The 14486-nt window shown below is 50.5% G+C and overlaps 5 protein-coding genes across 5 annotated transcripts; 2 read left to right on the top strand and 3 right to left on the bottom strand.

The window, feature by feature from the left end:
* Positions 1–600: 600 nt before the first annotated feature.
* On the bottom strand, positions 601–3606 carry VTN77DRAFT_9825 (uncharacterized protein; the record flags this gene model as incomplete). Its single annotated transcript, XM_069426474.1, has 11 exons — positions 601–970; positions 1036–1128; positions 1185–1255; positions 1312–1400; positions 1458–1999; positions 2056–2146; positions 2203–2715; positions 2771–2891; positions 2948–3094; positions 3152–3273; positions 3336–3606. 11 exons carry the CDS (start codon positions 3604–3606, stop codon positions 601–603), a joined length of 2430 nt encoding a protein of 809 aa, XP_069273650.1.
* Positions 3607–4834: 1228 nt separating this feature from the next.
* VTN77DRAFT_9824 (uncharacterized protein) lies at positions 4835–9364 on the bottom strand (the record flags this gene model as incomplete). The annotated part of the gene is made up of 4 exons (XM_069426473.1): positions 4835–4930; positions 4997–5074; positions 5145–5897; positions 5954–9364. The coding sequence occupies 4 exons, from the start codon at positions 9362–9364 to the stop codon at positions 4835–4837; spliced, it is 4338 nt and encodes a 1445-aa protein (XP_069273649.1).
* A 296-nt stretch (positions 9365–9660) lies between these two features.
* VTN77DRAFT_9823 (uncharacterized protein) lies at positions 9661–10741 on the top strand (the record flags this gene model as incomplete). Its single annotated transcript, XM_069426472.1, has 3 exons — positions 9661–9814; positions 9874–10103; positions 10169–10741. The coding sequence occupies 3 exons, from the start codon at positions 9661–9663 to the stop codon at positions 10739–10741; spliced, it is 957 nt and encodes a 318-aa protein (XP_069273648.1).
* Positions 10742–11314: 573 nt separating this feature from the next.
* On the top strand, positions 11315–13419 carry VTN77DRAFT_9822 (uncharacterized protein; the record flags this gene model as incomplete). Its single annotated transcript, XM_069426471.1, has 4 exons — positions 11315–11360; positions 11424–11525; positions 11868–11898; positions 11952–13419. The coding sequence occupies 4 exons, from the start codon at positions 11315–11317 to the stop codon at positions 13417–13419; spliced, it is 1647 nt and encodes a 548-aa protein (XP_069273647.1).
* Positions 13420–13864: 445 nt separating this feature from the next.
* Positions 13865–14370, bottom strand: VTN77DRAFT_9821 (40S ribosomal protein uS10; the record flags this gene model as incomplete). Its single annotated transcript, XM_069426470.1, has 3 exons — positions 13865–13949; positions 14011–14234; positions 14329–14370. The coding sequence occupies 3 exons, from the start codon at positions 14368–14370 to the stop codon at positions 13865–13867; spliced, it is 351 nt and encodes a 116-aa protein (XP_069273646.1).
* Between the last annotated feature and the right edge of the window lie 116 nt (positions 14371–14486).

Genomic DNA, 14486 nt, shown 5'->3' with positions numbered 1-14486 from the left:
ATAGGCCCACTCATCCAGGCGAGAAATTGAATAAGAACTTTAATTGATCGTAAGCATCAGGTACTAAAGCCGAAACGGAGAAATAGATGATGCATCCAGAAACGTTAGCACGACTTCCAAGAGCTTTTTTTTTGTCTCATACCTGTAGAACTTCCTCCTGCAGTTACGGTCGGCGACATCCAGAGCGACAGCACAGGCTCAATACAACCAGGTAATGAAACCAGTCCNTCTAAAACCCAAGCTTTCTATAGCCAGAATCTCGTCCTTCCTCTAGTTGAACCCATTTTTTATTCCATCACCTCTCTGTTAACTTGAGTCCTACCAGTCCCAATATCCAACATTTACTAATTTCATTTTTTCATTCTATGGCGAGTAGATAAACTTGGATGAATTGATGAAATGAATTGCGAGTCATTGTAGTCATTGGGCTCCTTGGCCGCAAACAAGGAGAAGAAAGGACCATCTCTACGAACTTCATCAGCTTGCACCACATTCCAAGAGATCTGCTAGTTGAGCCAGATAATAACTGCAATCATCATAATCATACCCCTCTATACGACCACGTATGCATGTCTGCACTTATGTGTTTGTGTACATCCTTCACAGCGTATAATGCCCCGGCGAAGGCGGGACCTCCCCCGTCTCCCAAAACTTCATCTCCGGCCCCAGCTCAAACTCAATCGTACCCCCGTCGACCATGACATCGTCATGCGTAAGCCAGTTCTTCGTCCACGGCTGGCCATTGACCCTGACGCTCTGCACGTAGTATCCCTGATCTAGCCCGGTTGCCGTGATCCGCAGCGTCTTGTTGCCGTTGACGGTCATGTTGAGGTCCGAGAACCACGGTGAGCCTAGCAGGTAGACGGGCTGGGTCACGACTGGGTACAGGCCAACGAGCTGCCACAGGAGCCAGGAGTTCATGGCGCCAGCGTCGCTGTTGCCGGGGATTCCGTATGGGGCGTCTTTGTAGCTGTTGTCGAGTGTCAGTTAGGTTTACATCTCTGACGCCGTCAGACTATGGGGAAACAAGCTTACTATTGGTTGGCAAGGCTTCGACTCTGCTGCACACTCTTGGCTTGCTTGTTGATGTAGTTGTAGAGATAGGGCGTCATGAAATCGGGCTCGTTTCTAGGTCATCTCAGTGTGTTGCGTTACCTTCTAGAGGGTGAACAAGATCAGCATACCCGATGTTCATCAGAGTTGTGATACCAGCGCCATTGGCACCGAGATTTTGAACAGCCACGCCTGGTTTGAACTTGACTGCGTGTCAGCCCATTTCCTGGATGATTTGTGGACGAAGCGAATGCATACCATCAAGTCTAATCGAGACTCAAAAGTGGTCGGACCTCCCATGAAACTGATCAAGGTTTCCATATCATGTGGCACAGTGAAAGAATATTCTGTTGATTATGCGGAGCTTAGCAGAGACTCAAGTTAAAACAGACGCGGGTGCTCACCCCAGGGAACAGCCTCGTAGCTGATGGCAGACCACTCGCACTCGCCACAGTACAACGGATCATAGCCACTGGTATTAAACGTCCCATTAGAGAACCTAGGCGCAAGGAAGCCCGTAAAGTTCAGACTGGTCTGGTTGTGATTCCAGATCAGCTGCCAGCCCGCAGATCTCTTCAGGTACTTCTGATGATCGCTCGGGTTCTCCCCCGCGGCGACCTGGCTCAGCGCGAAATCGTTGAGACTGTACTCCACGGTCCTCGAGATGCAGCGCGTGTTGCGGTCTTGTGAGACATAACCCAGCTCCAGCCAGTCGGCCAGAGCGCCTCTGCCCTCCTTGGTGCTGGCCGTGTAGTCTGTGGGATCGTAGGTGTTGTACGGCACGACCTCGGCGTCCTTCACCATCGCTGCGTACCCATCAGTCCAGTTGATGGCTCCCCGTAGCCCTTTCACATAGGCGTCGGCAAGGACATTGTCCGCGTTCGAGCCGCCCTGCACCAATCCGTTCCAGTTGCCCGATCGTCCATCTGGTAAGAAGCCTTGGTACCTAAGGTGTTGTAAATCCCACGAGTTTTCTACAGTCATATCAACCGTCTTGCTCACCTGTAAATGTCAATAAGACCCCGAATCATCGACTCGTAGTAAGCTGGCTGCAGGATGTGATAGAAAGAGACGGTGCAGCGGAAGATATCCCCTGTGAATTGTCAGCTACCTGCTTCTACACTGGGAACAGAACAGCGGCCAACTCACACAAAGTGTAGAAATCATCCCAGAACGGCTCGCCCGAGTCCCAGAGAGGGTTTTCCCCAGTCCGGTTCGAGGGCATAAGATGCATAAAATACAGCGAGCTGTAGAGCAGTCTCAGGTTCGTGACGTTCGCCGAGTCATCGACCGGAACTTGGATCTTGCTGAACACGTCCTGGTTCCATTCCTGGACCGCAGCAGCCACGGTATCGTTTAGGTTCCACGATGGGATTTCGGAGTCGATGTACGCGCGCGCTCTATCGGTGGAGATGAAAGAGATTCCTATCCGCGAGATGATCTGCGATGCTGGACCGTCGTTCCAGCTGAACAAGGCCCCGACGCGGTTGTTCATCGGCCCGGATGTCACCTTGGTCTGGTTTCCGAAAACCGGCTCGCTGATTCCGCCGTTTGCCAGGTTCTGATACCGAGGCATAGGGTCGGTGTTCACTCCGGAAAACGTCTGAGCTGTGTCGGGAGCTTCAGAAAACTCGGCGTAGAAATATACGGTGTATGGAGCGCCTAAGTCTCGTCTCAGCCCAATTTCTATGATTAAGAAGCATTGTGATCAACAAACCATTGTTCCATCCTCCAATATAGGTGCCATATCCTTGATATGACTTGCCATCACTCCCAATCTCGATTTCCCCTCCAACATAAAACTGTGGGCTTGGATCACCGGGGTTGCCTGGAAGATACTGATGCTCAGACTAAGCAGCTGGTCTTGGTATAACTTTCTTCACGATGCACTTACATGAGAAACGTCGACTAGGATGTGCTTTTCACCGCTGGGGAACGAGTAATTCACTATCCCAGCATGTTGCGAAGCGGAAAGTTCAGCGGTCACGCCGCTTTGCAAAGTCGTCTTGAAGTAGCCCACGCTAGCGGAGTCAGTGCCCACCTATATATCGTCAGCTGAATTCCTAGATATACAGAAGCAAACCGCATTATAACGTACTCGAGGCTGGCTGTACGTAAGATTGTCGAGGATATTGACCGGGGGGTCTACAGATGTGAGAGGCATCTGCGGGATCAGGCCGTATTTGGGTGCGCCTCCAGTACCGCTCTCATGCATCATACCTGGATAGATATGATTGTCAAAGAGAATCCTATGCAGTTCAATTGCGTATATGGAAACTCACTAAACGCAGTAACATTCCCATCCGGAGTCCACCCTCCATTCAGCACCGCAATGCTCCAATTCGCCGCAGTGGTATCGATCCCGAACTTGACGACGCCGAAAGGACGCGCGCCGCCGACGAAGATATCGCCTCCTCCATATCCTTGTCCTGGAATGGGACCTTCAGATCCCATGAAGGCGTTCACATATTGCGAATAGTCCACCTGTGCAGCTGCCGCTGCTCCCAGGGTCAAGAGGTTAAAGGCTGATGATAATGACGAATGGAGACGCATGGCTGCGGTCATTCGCGAAGGACCGCAGACTTTGGTGTGGTTCCATATCTGGAGTGATGAGAAAGGCTACATTGACGGTCCATTTATATGTACAGTACATCGCTGAGCGGGATCCATTCGAAGATTGCATTCCAGACCGCATGCAATGAAAGACGACGACGCATTGACATTGCTGCACCTACCTCATCTGCAAGAGGGGAATCAGTGCACGGAGTACTCCGTACGGAGTATTATCCTGACTTTTCCCCGTATCTGGATGGACCATGATAGTTACCCCACACCATCTTCGGGGCAAAGCCCGAGCCTGGATGATTCCGTAAAGACTGAAGACAATGGAGATACGGAGTACTCCGTAGAAGACCAATGTCATTACTCGATGGAAAGCCAGTTAAAAGCACGACGCTTTCATTCCAGCCTGACCGACGACGACCACCACCACCACCACCACCACCGTATCGACGTGCCAGTAACTAGTTTCTCAGAGAACAATGCAGTCAAAGACTCAAAACCCATGCGGGGAAAGGATTGAGCTTTGCAACAATACCTATGCCTATTGTCCATGTCTCTTGCGGGGTGAGACTGAGTGTTCAACCCCGCGAACAAAAAGCCCGAAGCGTGTGGAGTCGGTGGATCTTCTGGATAAGAAATTAAACCGCGTGGCTGCGCTAAGACCGACTACGAGCAACGATCGACAGTGGCGACGGAGGGCAAGACCGGGGAAAAGGGGAATAAAAAAAGACCTGTCACGACTCACGACTCACCACAGCATTGCTGTTCAGCCTGTTCCTCTTGCTATTCCCCTCGCAACCGACCTTCCTTCTCGAGCGTTGGACATGATGCGGTGACGTCGACGTCGACTCCAAACTAAAAAAATCTCTCCGCTAGTTGCATAAAAATACTCCGTACCTAAAGAGCCCTGCAAAGACGTAGACTCTTAGGCCAAAACAGATACAGGAGAGAATTATCCGTGCATGAACCAGTGGATACTGGATAGAAAGTAAGCGTGACAATAATACCTGAAGAAGAGGGAAAAGTTCATTCCAATCCAATAAACTCCAAAAAAACAAAAACATCATCATCATCCACACTGCGTGACCTGTCATAAACCAATCCAGCCTTGACGCATGCCTAATCCAATGCTATAATATCCACGTCGTTCCCATATCACTCATCCCTACATTATTCACAAAGAAGAAAAACAAAAATTATCGACATGGGCAGATATTTATTATCTGCCGGTGATGTAATCTCGGTTCTCGATGGTGACGCTCTTGGTCATGTGGTTGACCTTGTATACACCGACGAGGCGAGATGCAAGTTCGAACTGGAGAGACATCTTGTCAGTGGTGACGTTCTATAGGTAGGAAGGAGAGTGTCGAGAGCGACTCACCATATTGTTTCGGAGGGAAATGACGATGAACTGTGCATTCTTGGTCCTCTCCTTGATGTAGGAAGCAACAATAGAGACCTTAACAAGAGAATGTCAGTGCATGTTCACAAATACGAAAGGAAAGCATGCGGTGGATTGAGAAACTCACATTCCTAAAGTCCAGAGCAGCGTCGATTTCATCCATGACGTAGAGAGGAGTCGGCTTATAGTGATGCAAAGCGAACACCAGCGCAAGACTAGACAGAGTCTTCTCGCCTCCAGACAGGTTGCTGATGTTCTTCCAGCTCTTCTTAGGAGGCATCACAGAGAACAAGATGCCCTCCGAGAAGGGATCCAGAGAGTCGACAAGCTCCAGCTCCGCGTTGCCGCCCATGGTAATCATTTGGTACATCTCCTTCAGGCGCAAGGATATAATGCTGAATCCCTCCATGAATCCTGTCAAACGGGCGGATCGAAGACTGTCGAGGCGAGCCTTGGCGTTGTCTCGAGCTTTCAAGGCTTCATTCAAGTCCGCAGAACGAGATTCGTGCTCAGCAACGCGGCGGCGATACTCTTCAATGACGGACAGATCGACAGAAGCGTTTTGCACTTTCTCTTCCAGGGCTGCAATGACAGCTTTGAGGGACTCCTTGTTCATCTCCGCGAGTTCGTCCTTGGTATAGGTCTGCAGCTCCGTGACCTGCTGGTCCTCGCCCAAGTCGTTGATATTCTGCAATGCCAGCTTGGAGAGTTTTTCTTCCCAGTATCGGCTTCGCTTCTGGTTTTCGGCCAGGACTTTCTGGTTCTCCTCCAGCTTGTTGCGCATCTCAATCTCCGCCGCCCGAGTCTCGTTCAACTCCGCGATCTTCTCGTCAAGCTCGGCTTTGAGGGCTTTCAGCTCGCCCTTCTTTGTTTCGAGAGCCTGGAGATCATCGTTAACGGGGAGAAAAACTGCGTGTGGATTGTATGGATACTTACCTCCTGAGCCTCTTCGGCTTTCTGTTTCGATCCTGACGCGTCGCTGAGTTGATTCTTCACATCATTGTTCAGCTGCTCGATCTCCTCAAGCACCTGCTCAATCTCCTTCTCTGCGTCTTGACGAGCTTTCTCGTGTTTATGGATCAATTTCTCATTTTTCGACTTGGCAACTTCGGCGTTGGAAATCTCCTCAGCAAGCATGCTAATCTGTTCTTTGAGGCCGTCGACCTTGGCTTTCTGGCTCCTCAGTCTGACACCGCCTACTTCCATGATCCGGTTCTGAAGAGACTGAATCTCCTCCTCAACACCGGCCATCTCACGCCGCAGCGACTCAATTTCCTTCTCCAAAGTCGCAATCTGCTTCTCCAGCACTAGAGCCCGGCTGTCATCAGCTTTTGATGGCTTATGTTCTTCGCTCAGCTCTTTGACACGTCGCTGGGCGTCGGCCAGGCTGCGACGGGCGCTTTCTATTTCGATTACGATTTTCTGGATTTTGGTCTCCAGCCTCGGGATTTCATCAGACTTCTCCCTAATGGAGGCCTCCAGCTGACGCTGCTTCTCTTGGAATGCCTGGAATTTTTGTTCCATGTCGTCTCGCTCCTGTTCGAGCTTCGCCACCTGTTCCTTCGACACATCGGCGACCTGCTTGGATGACATTCCGCCTCTTGCAACGCGAGTGCCACCACCAGTCATGGTACCTGACATATCGATCAATTGTCCATCAAGTGTGACAACCCTCCACCGCCTAGCACCATAAGCAATCCTGTTTGCTTGTTCCAAATCCTTGGCAACCAACGTGTTTTGCAAAACACTATAGAAGGCAGGCGCAAACTTTGGTTCCTTGGGTTTGACCAAGTCAAACAGACGTGGAACACTCTCGGGAGTGTAGATGGAAGACATATCTCTCTTGGGGAGCCGGTCCAAGAGGATAAAGTTGGCACGTCCCAGATTGTTCTTGCGAAGATAGTCAATGCACTGCTGACCAACTTCAACGCTGTCGACAACCATATTATCAAGGGCAGGGCAGGCGGTCGATATCGCGACATCGTATTTTTCATCAATGGTTCCAAGGTTACCAAGTCGACCATGAAAGCCGTCAATACGACCAGACTCCTTTAGCCGCATCAGTCCAGCCAATACACTACCCCTGTTCTGGGTACTGGCGAGACTGGCTCTCGCCTCCTCCGCCTTTTGCCTCGCGCTGGAGACATGAGTTCGGATTTCAGGTTCCTTCTGCGACAACTTCTTCAGGTCATTGCGCAAGCTTTCAACTTCCCTTTCAAGATCCGCTTTCTCCGCACGTCGTTCCTCGAGAGCGGCTTCCTTCTCGGACAGAGTCTCTTTAATGGAAGCAACCTTCGACTGCGCCTCTTCCAAAGCTTTGGCACCGGCGTTGCTCTTCTCCCGCAAGATATCCAGCTCACTTTTGGCCACAGCAACCGCGGAAAGCTTTTCGTTGATTTTTTCATTCCACGGTTCCAGAGACTTCTGCTTTGCAGCGATCTGATCAGAGAGACCCTGAGTCTTGCCCTTCAATCCCTCTCGAATGGATGCAAGCTCCTCTTCTTCCGCCTTCATCTCTTTCTCGAGCTTCGCAATTTCTGCCGATTTCTTCTCGATATCGTAGGTATACTTTTCAACCAAGCTAGTGCACTCGGAGGCGGCAAGACGGCTTGCCTGCATTGTCTTCTCCAGCTTCTTCTGCTTGCCAGTCAAGAACTTCCTCTTCTCTTCAAACTTCACCGATTCCTTGTCATATTTTGCCATCTCCTTGATCATAGCCTGCGTGGCCTTTTCCATGTTTTCATATTCTTTCAAGCCACGCTTGTAGGCCCTCTCGAGCTCTTTGATGCCGGATTCGCTGCCTTCATGCTTCTCAAGCTCCAGGTTCAATAATTCCTGCGTCTGCACGATGGCTTCTTCCGTCACTCTGATATTGTCTTCGCACTCAGAGATGTAGATCTGGTAGAGAGCCGATTGCTTCATGATGAGCTCATTCTCGTCTCGGATGTAGGCTAGAGCCTTATTCTTCTTGTCCTCCAAAGCGTTCTTCTCCTTTTCGACGTGCTGGACGCGATTGTTCTTCTCAACGCACACGTCATTCAGAGCCTCAACTTCTGCGGCAGCTTCCTCGATCGGCGCCTTGTACTTTGAGGTTCCGATGATGTCCTCCAGATATTCCAAGAGCCCATCCTCGTGTTCGTTTGCAGCCTTAGGCTTCATCTGCGCGATTGATTCAACCTCGCCCTGTAAGATCAAGAAGCGCTTGTGATCCAGGTCAATTCCACGTTCGCGCAAAAATGCTGTCACGGTCGTGAAGTTCGTCTCTTTCCCATTCATGTAGTATTTGCTGGTGTTGTTCTTGAAAGCCCGTCGTGAGACTACCAGCTGAGAGCCTGGGACGACCTCATGAGCACCTCCCGGAAGATCAATGATCTCCTGAAAATGGACCTCAACCTCACAGAAAGGTAGGTCTGGAAAATTCGCCGAGTGATGGATCAAAGCAGAGATCTTCCCTTGTCGCATCTTGCTTGCGCGAAATCCGAAAACAAACAGCAGTGAGTCGATGACGTTTGATTTTCCGGACCCGTTTGGACCGACGACGGACGAGAAAGAGTGGTGGAAAGGCCCAACAACCTGTCTCCCCGCATAACTCTTGAAATTAGTGAGCACAAGATGCGTGATAACCATCCGCGGACGGGGCCCGGTAGGCTCCTCCATCACAGGAGGAGCCAAGGAACGTGACTTGAGCAAGATATCCATCGGTTTCTCCAAGTTCGTAGACATCGGGTTTATGATTGATATCTGCGATTTCGGCTCCTCGGCTGGTTTTGAGGGTGAGGGTGTCTTATTGACGGTTGATTCGGTGATATCGGCAAGTGGACTGCCACCATCTCTGTGCGACCGAGACAATTCCTCGGGGGATGCTGAAGGAGATGGAGTAGGAAGTGATGATCGCTCCGGGGTTGGCGTAATCGATGTGCGACTCTTGCGAGAGCTCGCAGCACTCCTTGAACTCGCAACACTCTTTCTCCTTTGAACTGCGCGAACATTGCTAGATGGCGATTCAGGCTCTTCCTGCGGCGGCGCTACAATAGTACTCTCCTCTTCGATGCTCTCAATTATCCGCGATGAATCTGTCTCGTCGTCCGCAGCACGTGTTCGTCGTCCGCCTCGTGACTGTCGCTTTGCGCTAGATGGGGGTGCATCTGCTGTCTTTCTCCGTCCTCCCCTTTTCGCAGCAGGTTTCTTTGCGACCGGCGTATACTCTTCCTCGTTCTCGTCGTCCTCGTCAAGGTTCGATGGCGTGGGGGTGACATTTCCCAAATCATCTTCCTCGGATGTCTCTTCAACGACAAAACTCTTCCGTGAGGCGCGCCGTGTCGGCCTGCTCTTTGCTATCGAGGCCATGTTGTTCTAGTCGTTTTGTTTGTGAGGGCGCGATGAGGTTGACAAGATGACTTGTCGGCCGTCCCTCTCTTCGGTGCTTTGTTTTGGTGCCGCCCTGCATTGTTTACTACACGACCGAAAGAGGAAAGGCGCCACTTTTCTGCCGCAGCTCCTCACCTCACCGCCCAGATGAGGTCAGCATCGCCGTATCGTATTGTTACTTGTAATAAACTGGGGGTCTCCGTCAAAAGACAAGATTCTGGCTACAGCTTGATTTCGTCTTTGCAAGGCTGTCTGCTTCTCACACAAACAATAGGATGGCTCCGTGGGAGCAATTCGAGGCGACATTTTATTTTAACAAGGATTTCACCTACGATGGGAAAGTTGTGGACCAGATCCTCGCGAGCCGTCGCGCTCTTGAAAACCAGCTTTTTGTTGATCGGCTGCTGACCCTTCTGGGTGTCAAAGCAGGTATTGTTATTTGAGATTGGTTTTGAAGGATTGTGCAGATCTAATTCCGAATCATTTAGTCCAGAAAATATATCCGCCGAAGACCAATCAGGATCTAAGGAACCTATATCAACAGATCGTGTCGTCGCCGTTTCCGAGTCACCACAAACAGGCATTGATTTATTACATTCTCAGAGATTGCCGCGGAGCAAGTGATGCCAGTGCACAGTTTGCGCGGCGGTCCTACCTTCCGGAGAAGTACAGACTGTTCATAGATGGGCTCTGGCACCTGGATCGATTAGAATTTCGGGTATGGGCACTCGCTACGGAGTACATTTATCTTGGATACTAGCTAACCTCTGCTGGATATAACAGCGAGCCCTGGAATATCTCACGGAGCCATCCCTCATACCGACCTTCCCAGATGAGATCCTCTATGTCTTGACTCTTCAGAAGCTCCCGAAGCATGATGACAGTCTTGCAATAGCGTACTACCTTACCGTTTCTCCGCCACTCGCGTCCGAAAAAGTTCAGCAATCATTCTTCGAAACTCTCTGTCGTACCAGCATTACGGAAGCGTTTTTCTTCAGTCGGAAACATGAGGACGACCGCCGTCGCCAATATCTCGAACAGCTTGTGCTGTTCGTCCACAAGACCAGTGCCGGAAAGCTCAGAGGGGACAGAGCGATTGAGCTCGTAAATCTTCCGTTCGACGAACAAGAAGAGCAATGGTTTGAAGATTCCCTTCTTCACGGGAAGGCATCGACGTTACCAGGAGCAAAAGATACTGTGATGATGCGACGACTCGCCACCGGAAGACTGCAGAATCTATCCGCTGAGGTCGAGTCCTTGGGTGGGAGGAAAGTGGACGGCATCAATTGGGATGATCTCCGTCAAAACATCGACGGGAATGGCCCTCTCAGCTCTCCGCTTAGCCGTAGTGATTAGATTGTGTGACTGAGGTTTCTCGATATTTCCTCTGGGTCAGTGGGAATGGAGTTCTGGTGGGCAGGTTGTATCGGTTATTGGGTTTCAATGGGGATTCAACTGAGTTTCAGTCATATTACCTCAATAGCGAGATACTGCTTATTGTGAAAACTCGGGATGTTGTGTAAAGGTGAAGAAATTTTTAATTAATTAACAGTCGTTCCTCTGTGCATTCACCGGAATATGACCTCATCCATGCTGTCGAGAATAGAGTGGTGAATCAGCGAGAAATAAGCTCGGTCTTTCCCGCGCACCAAAAATATATTTCTAGAGGAGCCATCCTAACCACATCACCAATGCTTGCAAACCATCCTTAAGACACCAACTGGAGCACCCTGCAACAGTTGATTATTAGAGCTGGTCGCATACTCTGTCGTGACTTTATTAATAGTGGTTGCGGCGTGAAATTTCCGGGGTGAGGCGCCACGCGGAATCAATCGACAGGCGCGCGCAGATCAACTTTAATTTCAACACTAATACGCGCGACTAAACGACCAACGAATGCTGCCTACGTAACTGCTACACTTCAGCAAGATGGTAGTGTGTACGTACTTTCAGCAAGGCCGTTGCAGATTTGGAGGTATGATACATGGCCCAAGGACTGGTGTATATTGCTTTGAATACTCGCTAACTGGTCACCCAGACCGGTGCAAATATGAGCATCCTGGCCATCTCACGGTCGGGTCCTCCAATCGTTTCAGCGCCCTTCAAAGCTCAGGTGCAAGCTCAACTTCAGTTGGAGGAGGTATGTATTATTCCTATTCAGATCTGGTTGTGTCACATGTCGCCCCAACCCCTCAATTAAATGCACATGCGAGCAGTGAATGATCATACTTTGTTTGCTTGGTACCCTCCATTGTTTCTGAAACAAAGCCCCGATGATATTCCTATCTCTTGTCCTTGCGAAATATCGCTATCCTACATTATCATATGCCTTTTCGGTTCTGTCCTCCTGTTTCCTATTTCCTACGAAGCTACTGAACAATCGTCATAATATTCTCTTGATGTATTTATCTGGAAGTGCAATTCATCACACAAATGATTCATCACAACACGGTCTTTATTAACACTGATCATTGGAAAAAAGGTCGGCGACCACCTCAAAGCAAGCTGCAACAGTAGGTAACCATATGCTGCCGTCCGTTAGATGCGATAACTGACTGCTTCTCAGGTACGGGCTAAGCGCTGAGGATATCAAAATTGACCTGACCGCCGGCAAGGGACGACCAGAATGGATATTCTCCGCCTACGGGCCTGGAAAGAACGCTCCAAGGCAGCTCTTTGGAGGACCACAGCGCGAGCAGAGCTTTGAGGAGATGCGGTGGCGTCATTACCAGGCAGCGGCAGCAGGGAATGCAAACCAGGCTATCCAGGAAGCCCAGAACTTGCACGAAGAGTCGTTGAAACAGATATATTTTACTTTGAACGACGTTGAAGGGGCTCTGAAGTACATTCTCGAAGGAGAAAACGAACACCCGAACCGGATTGACATCGTGGAAGGCAAGATCAACAAACCGTCGCCATTTGGCGCTCCCAGTGCTTTCAATCAGCCCTCACCCTCAACGACATCTGTATTTGGCAAACCAAGTGCCTTTGGTCAGCCCTCAGCAACGTCTACGTTTGGCCAGCCTTCGCCCCTGGGTGGTGCTCAGCCGGCTTTTGGTCAACCTTCAGCTCTGGGACAGCAGGCGCCCGCGTTCGGACAACCGTCTGCCCTGGGTCAAGGCACTCAAGGCTCTGCATTTGGAAAACCGTCTCCTTTGGCAGGCCAACCTGCGTTCGGAAAACCAGCATTCGGACAGCCAGCCTTTGGACAGCCAGCCTTTGGTCAACCGGCTGCTCTCGGTACTTCGGGCTTTGGTAAGCCAAGCAATGTATCACCCTTCGGTCAAATATCTGCACAGAATCAGGGGGCGCCAGCTTTCGGCCAGCCTTCAGCACCCGCGGGTCAGACAACTGCATTTGGCCAACCGTCTGCACAGCCTTCGCCGTTCGGCCAGCCTGCTGGTCAGCCAGCGGCCACGACAGGATTTGGTCAACCATCCACCGGCGGATTTGGACAACCGTCTCAAGCCCCTTCTCCCTTTGCCCAGGTGCAGCAGCAGCAACAACAACAACAGCAACAGCAACAGCAACAACAACAGGCTGCGAATCTATTTGGTCAGCAGGCAGCAACTACAAGCCCATTCGGCCAACCTGCCACGACGACCACCACTACCGCCACTACAACTACTACCACAGCACCCCCAGCAAACGTCCCTCAAGTTGGCCTCGGTCCCAAGCCCCTCCTCAAAGTCAGCGACAACGAACTGAACCCCCTCCCGAATCTCACCGGCCAAACGGTCCGCGACCCAATAACAAAAAAGCTCACGATGTGGAAGGGCCGACCGGTGCAATACAACGCCGACGATTGGCCCTGCTACCTACATCCGGACGACAACAAGACATGGGTGCGCATCTTCTTCCCCGATGGGCCGCCTGAGCAAGGTATCCTGAAAGATGTCGAGGCAAAAAAGACAGAGGAGTACACGCCAGAGATCACGGAGCAGTATCAGTTCTTTCTGCAGAATGGGTATTTCAAGGATGGCGTTATTCCGAGTGTGCCGCCGAAGGTGGAGTGGATGGGGTTTGATTTCTAGACGCTTTCCAGGGCGTATGTACAATCAGAATTGGGACAAAGGACAAAGGACTTACGAGGGATCATGACTCTTTGGGGAATTTGGGATCATTCTTTTTCTTTCCTTCTTTAATTTCATTTCATGGAGCCATCACGGTTAGAGCATTCGTCATGATGCCGATTTTACAAGTGCAAAATATTGAGACACGGGTATTTGGACATGGACTACGGGGTTCTCGCGCTTATGTATTTTATTATTTGGTCTTTTAGAGAAACTGTACCGACAGAAAGAAAAGTCTTCTGATTTTTTATTTATACTATTTATTTCCGTTACTTGTCGGTAATACAAGCTGCCGCCTTGACAGATGCGACAACGATCGTCGTAGTAGAATAATCCCGAGGCCACATCCAAGATTCTTGCAAGCGGAGAACCAGCCCGCATACACCGGAAAGACGTTCGAACCCGTTTAAGCAGCAATGGTAACCTCAACCTCAACACCAGCCTCAATGTTGATGATGATCTGCTTGACGGTTTCGGTGGGGGCGTGGAGGCTGCAGTCGCAAGAAGTCAGCACGCAAACACTATGACCCAAAAGGAAGGCAGGGCACTCACTCAATCAGACGCTTGTGAATACGCATCTCGTACTTGTCCCAGGTCTTGGAACCCTCACCGTTGGGCGTCTTACGGGTAGAGATGTGCAGGGTCTTGGTGGGCAGGCGGACGGGGCCCTTGACGTTGAGCGACTTGGAGCGCGCGCGCTCAATCAGCTCCTGGCAGACCTTCTCGAGGGAGGCGACCTTGCGGGAGCTGAGGGTGATACGGATCTTGTGGATTTTCTGCAGGACGATTATCAGAATGGAGGTTCATAATATTTTCGTCGACGGTCGCGACAATTCAGAATGAAGTGCAATTAATTGACAAGAAACATACCGGGCCCTCGCCGAACTCTTTCTCGGGCTTCTGGTAAGACATCTTGATATAATTTGCGGCGGCGGCGCTTTACACTGGAATTGACTGATATATACTCATTAGCTTGACTACAACCTTGTCATAACGATAGCTGGTCAATACACACCGTGTAGGTAGAA

The sequence above is a fragment of the Rasamsonia byssochlamydoides genome (assembly GCF_041956645.1).
Source record: "Rasamsonia byssochlamydoides strain NRRL 3658 unplaced genomic scaffold VTN77scaffold_95, whole genome shotgun sequence".
Lineage (NCBI taxonomy): Eukaryota > Fungi > Ascomycota > Eurotiomycetes > Eurotiales > Trichocomaceae > Rasamsonia > Rasamsonia byssochlamydoides.
The sequence above is the reverse complement of the archived record's forward strand: the minus strand, read 5'-3'. Positions and strand labels throughout refer to the sequence as shown.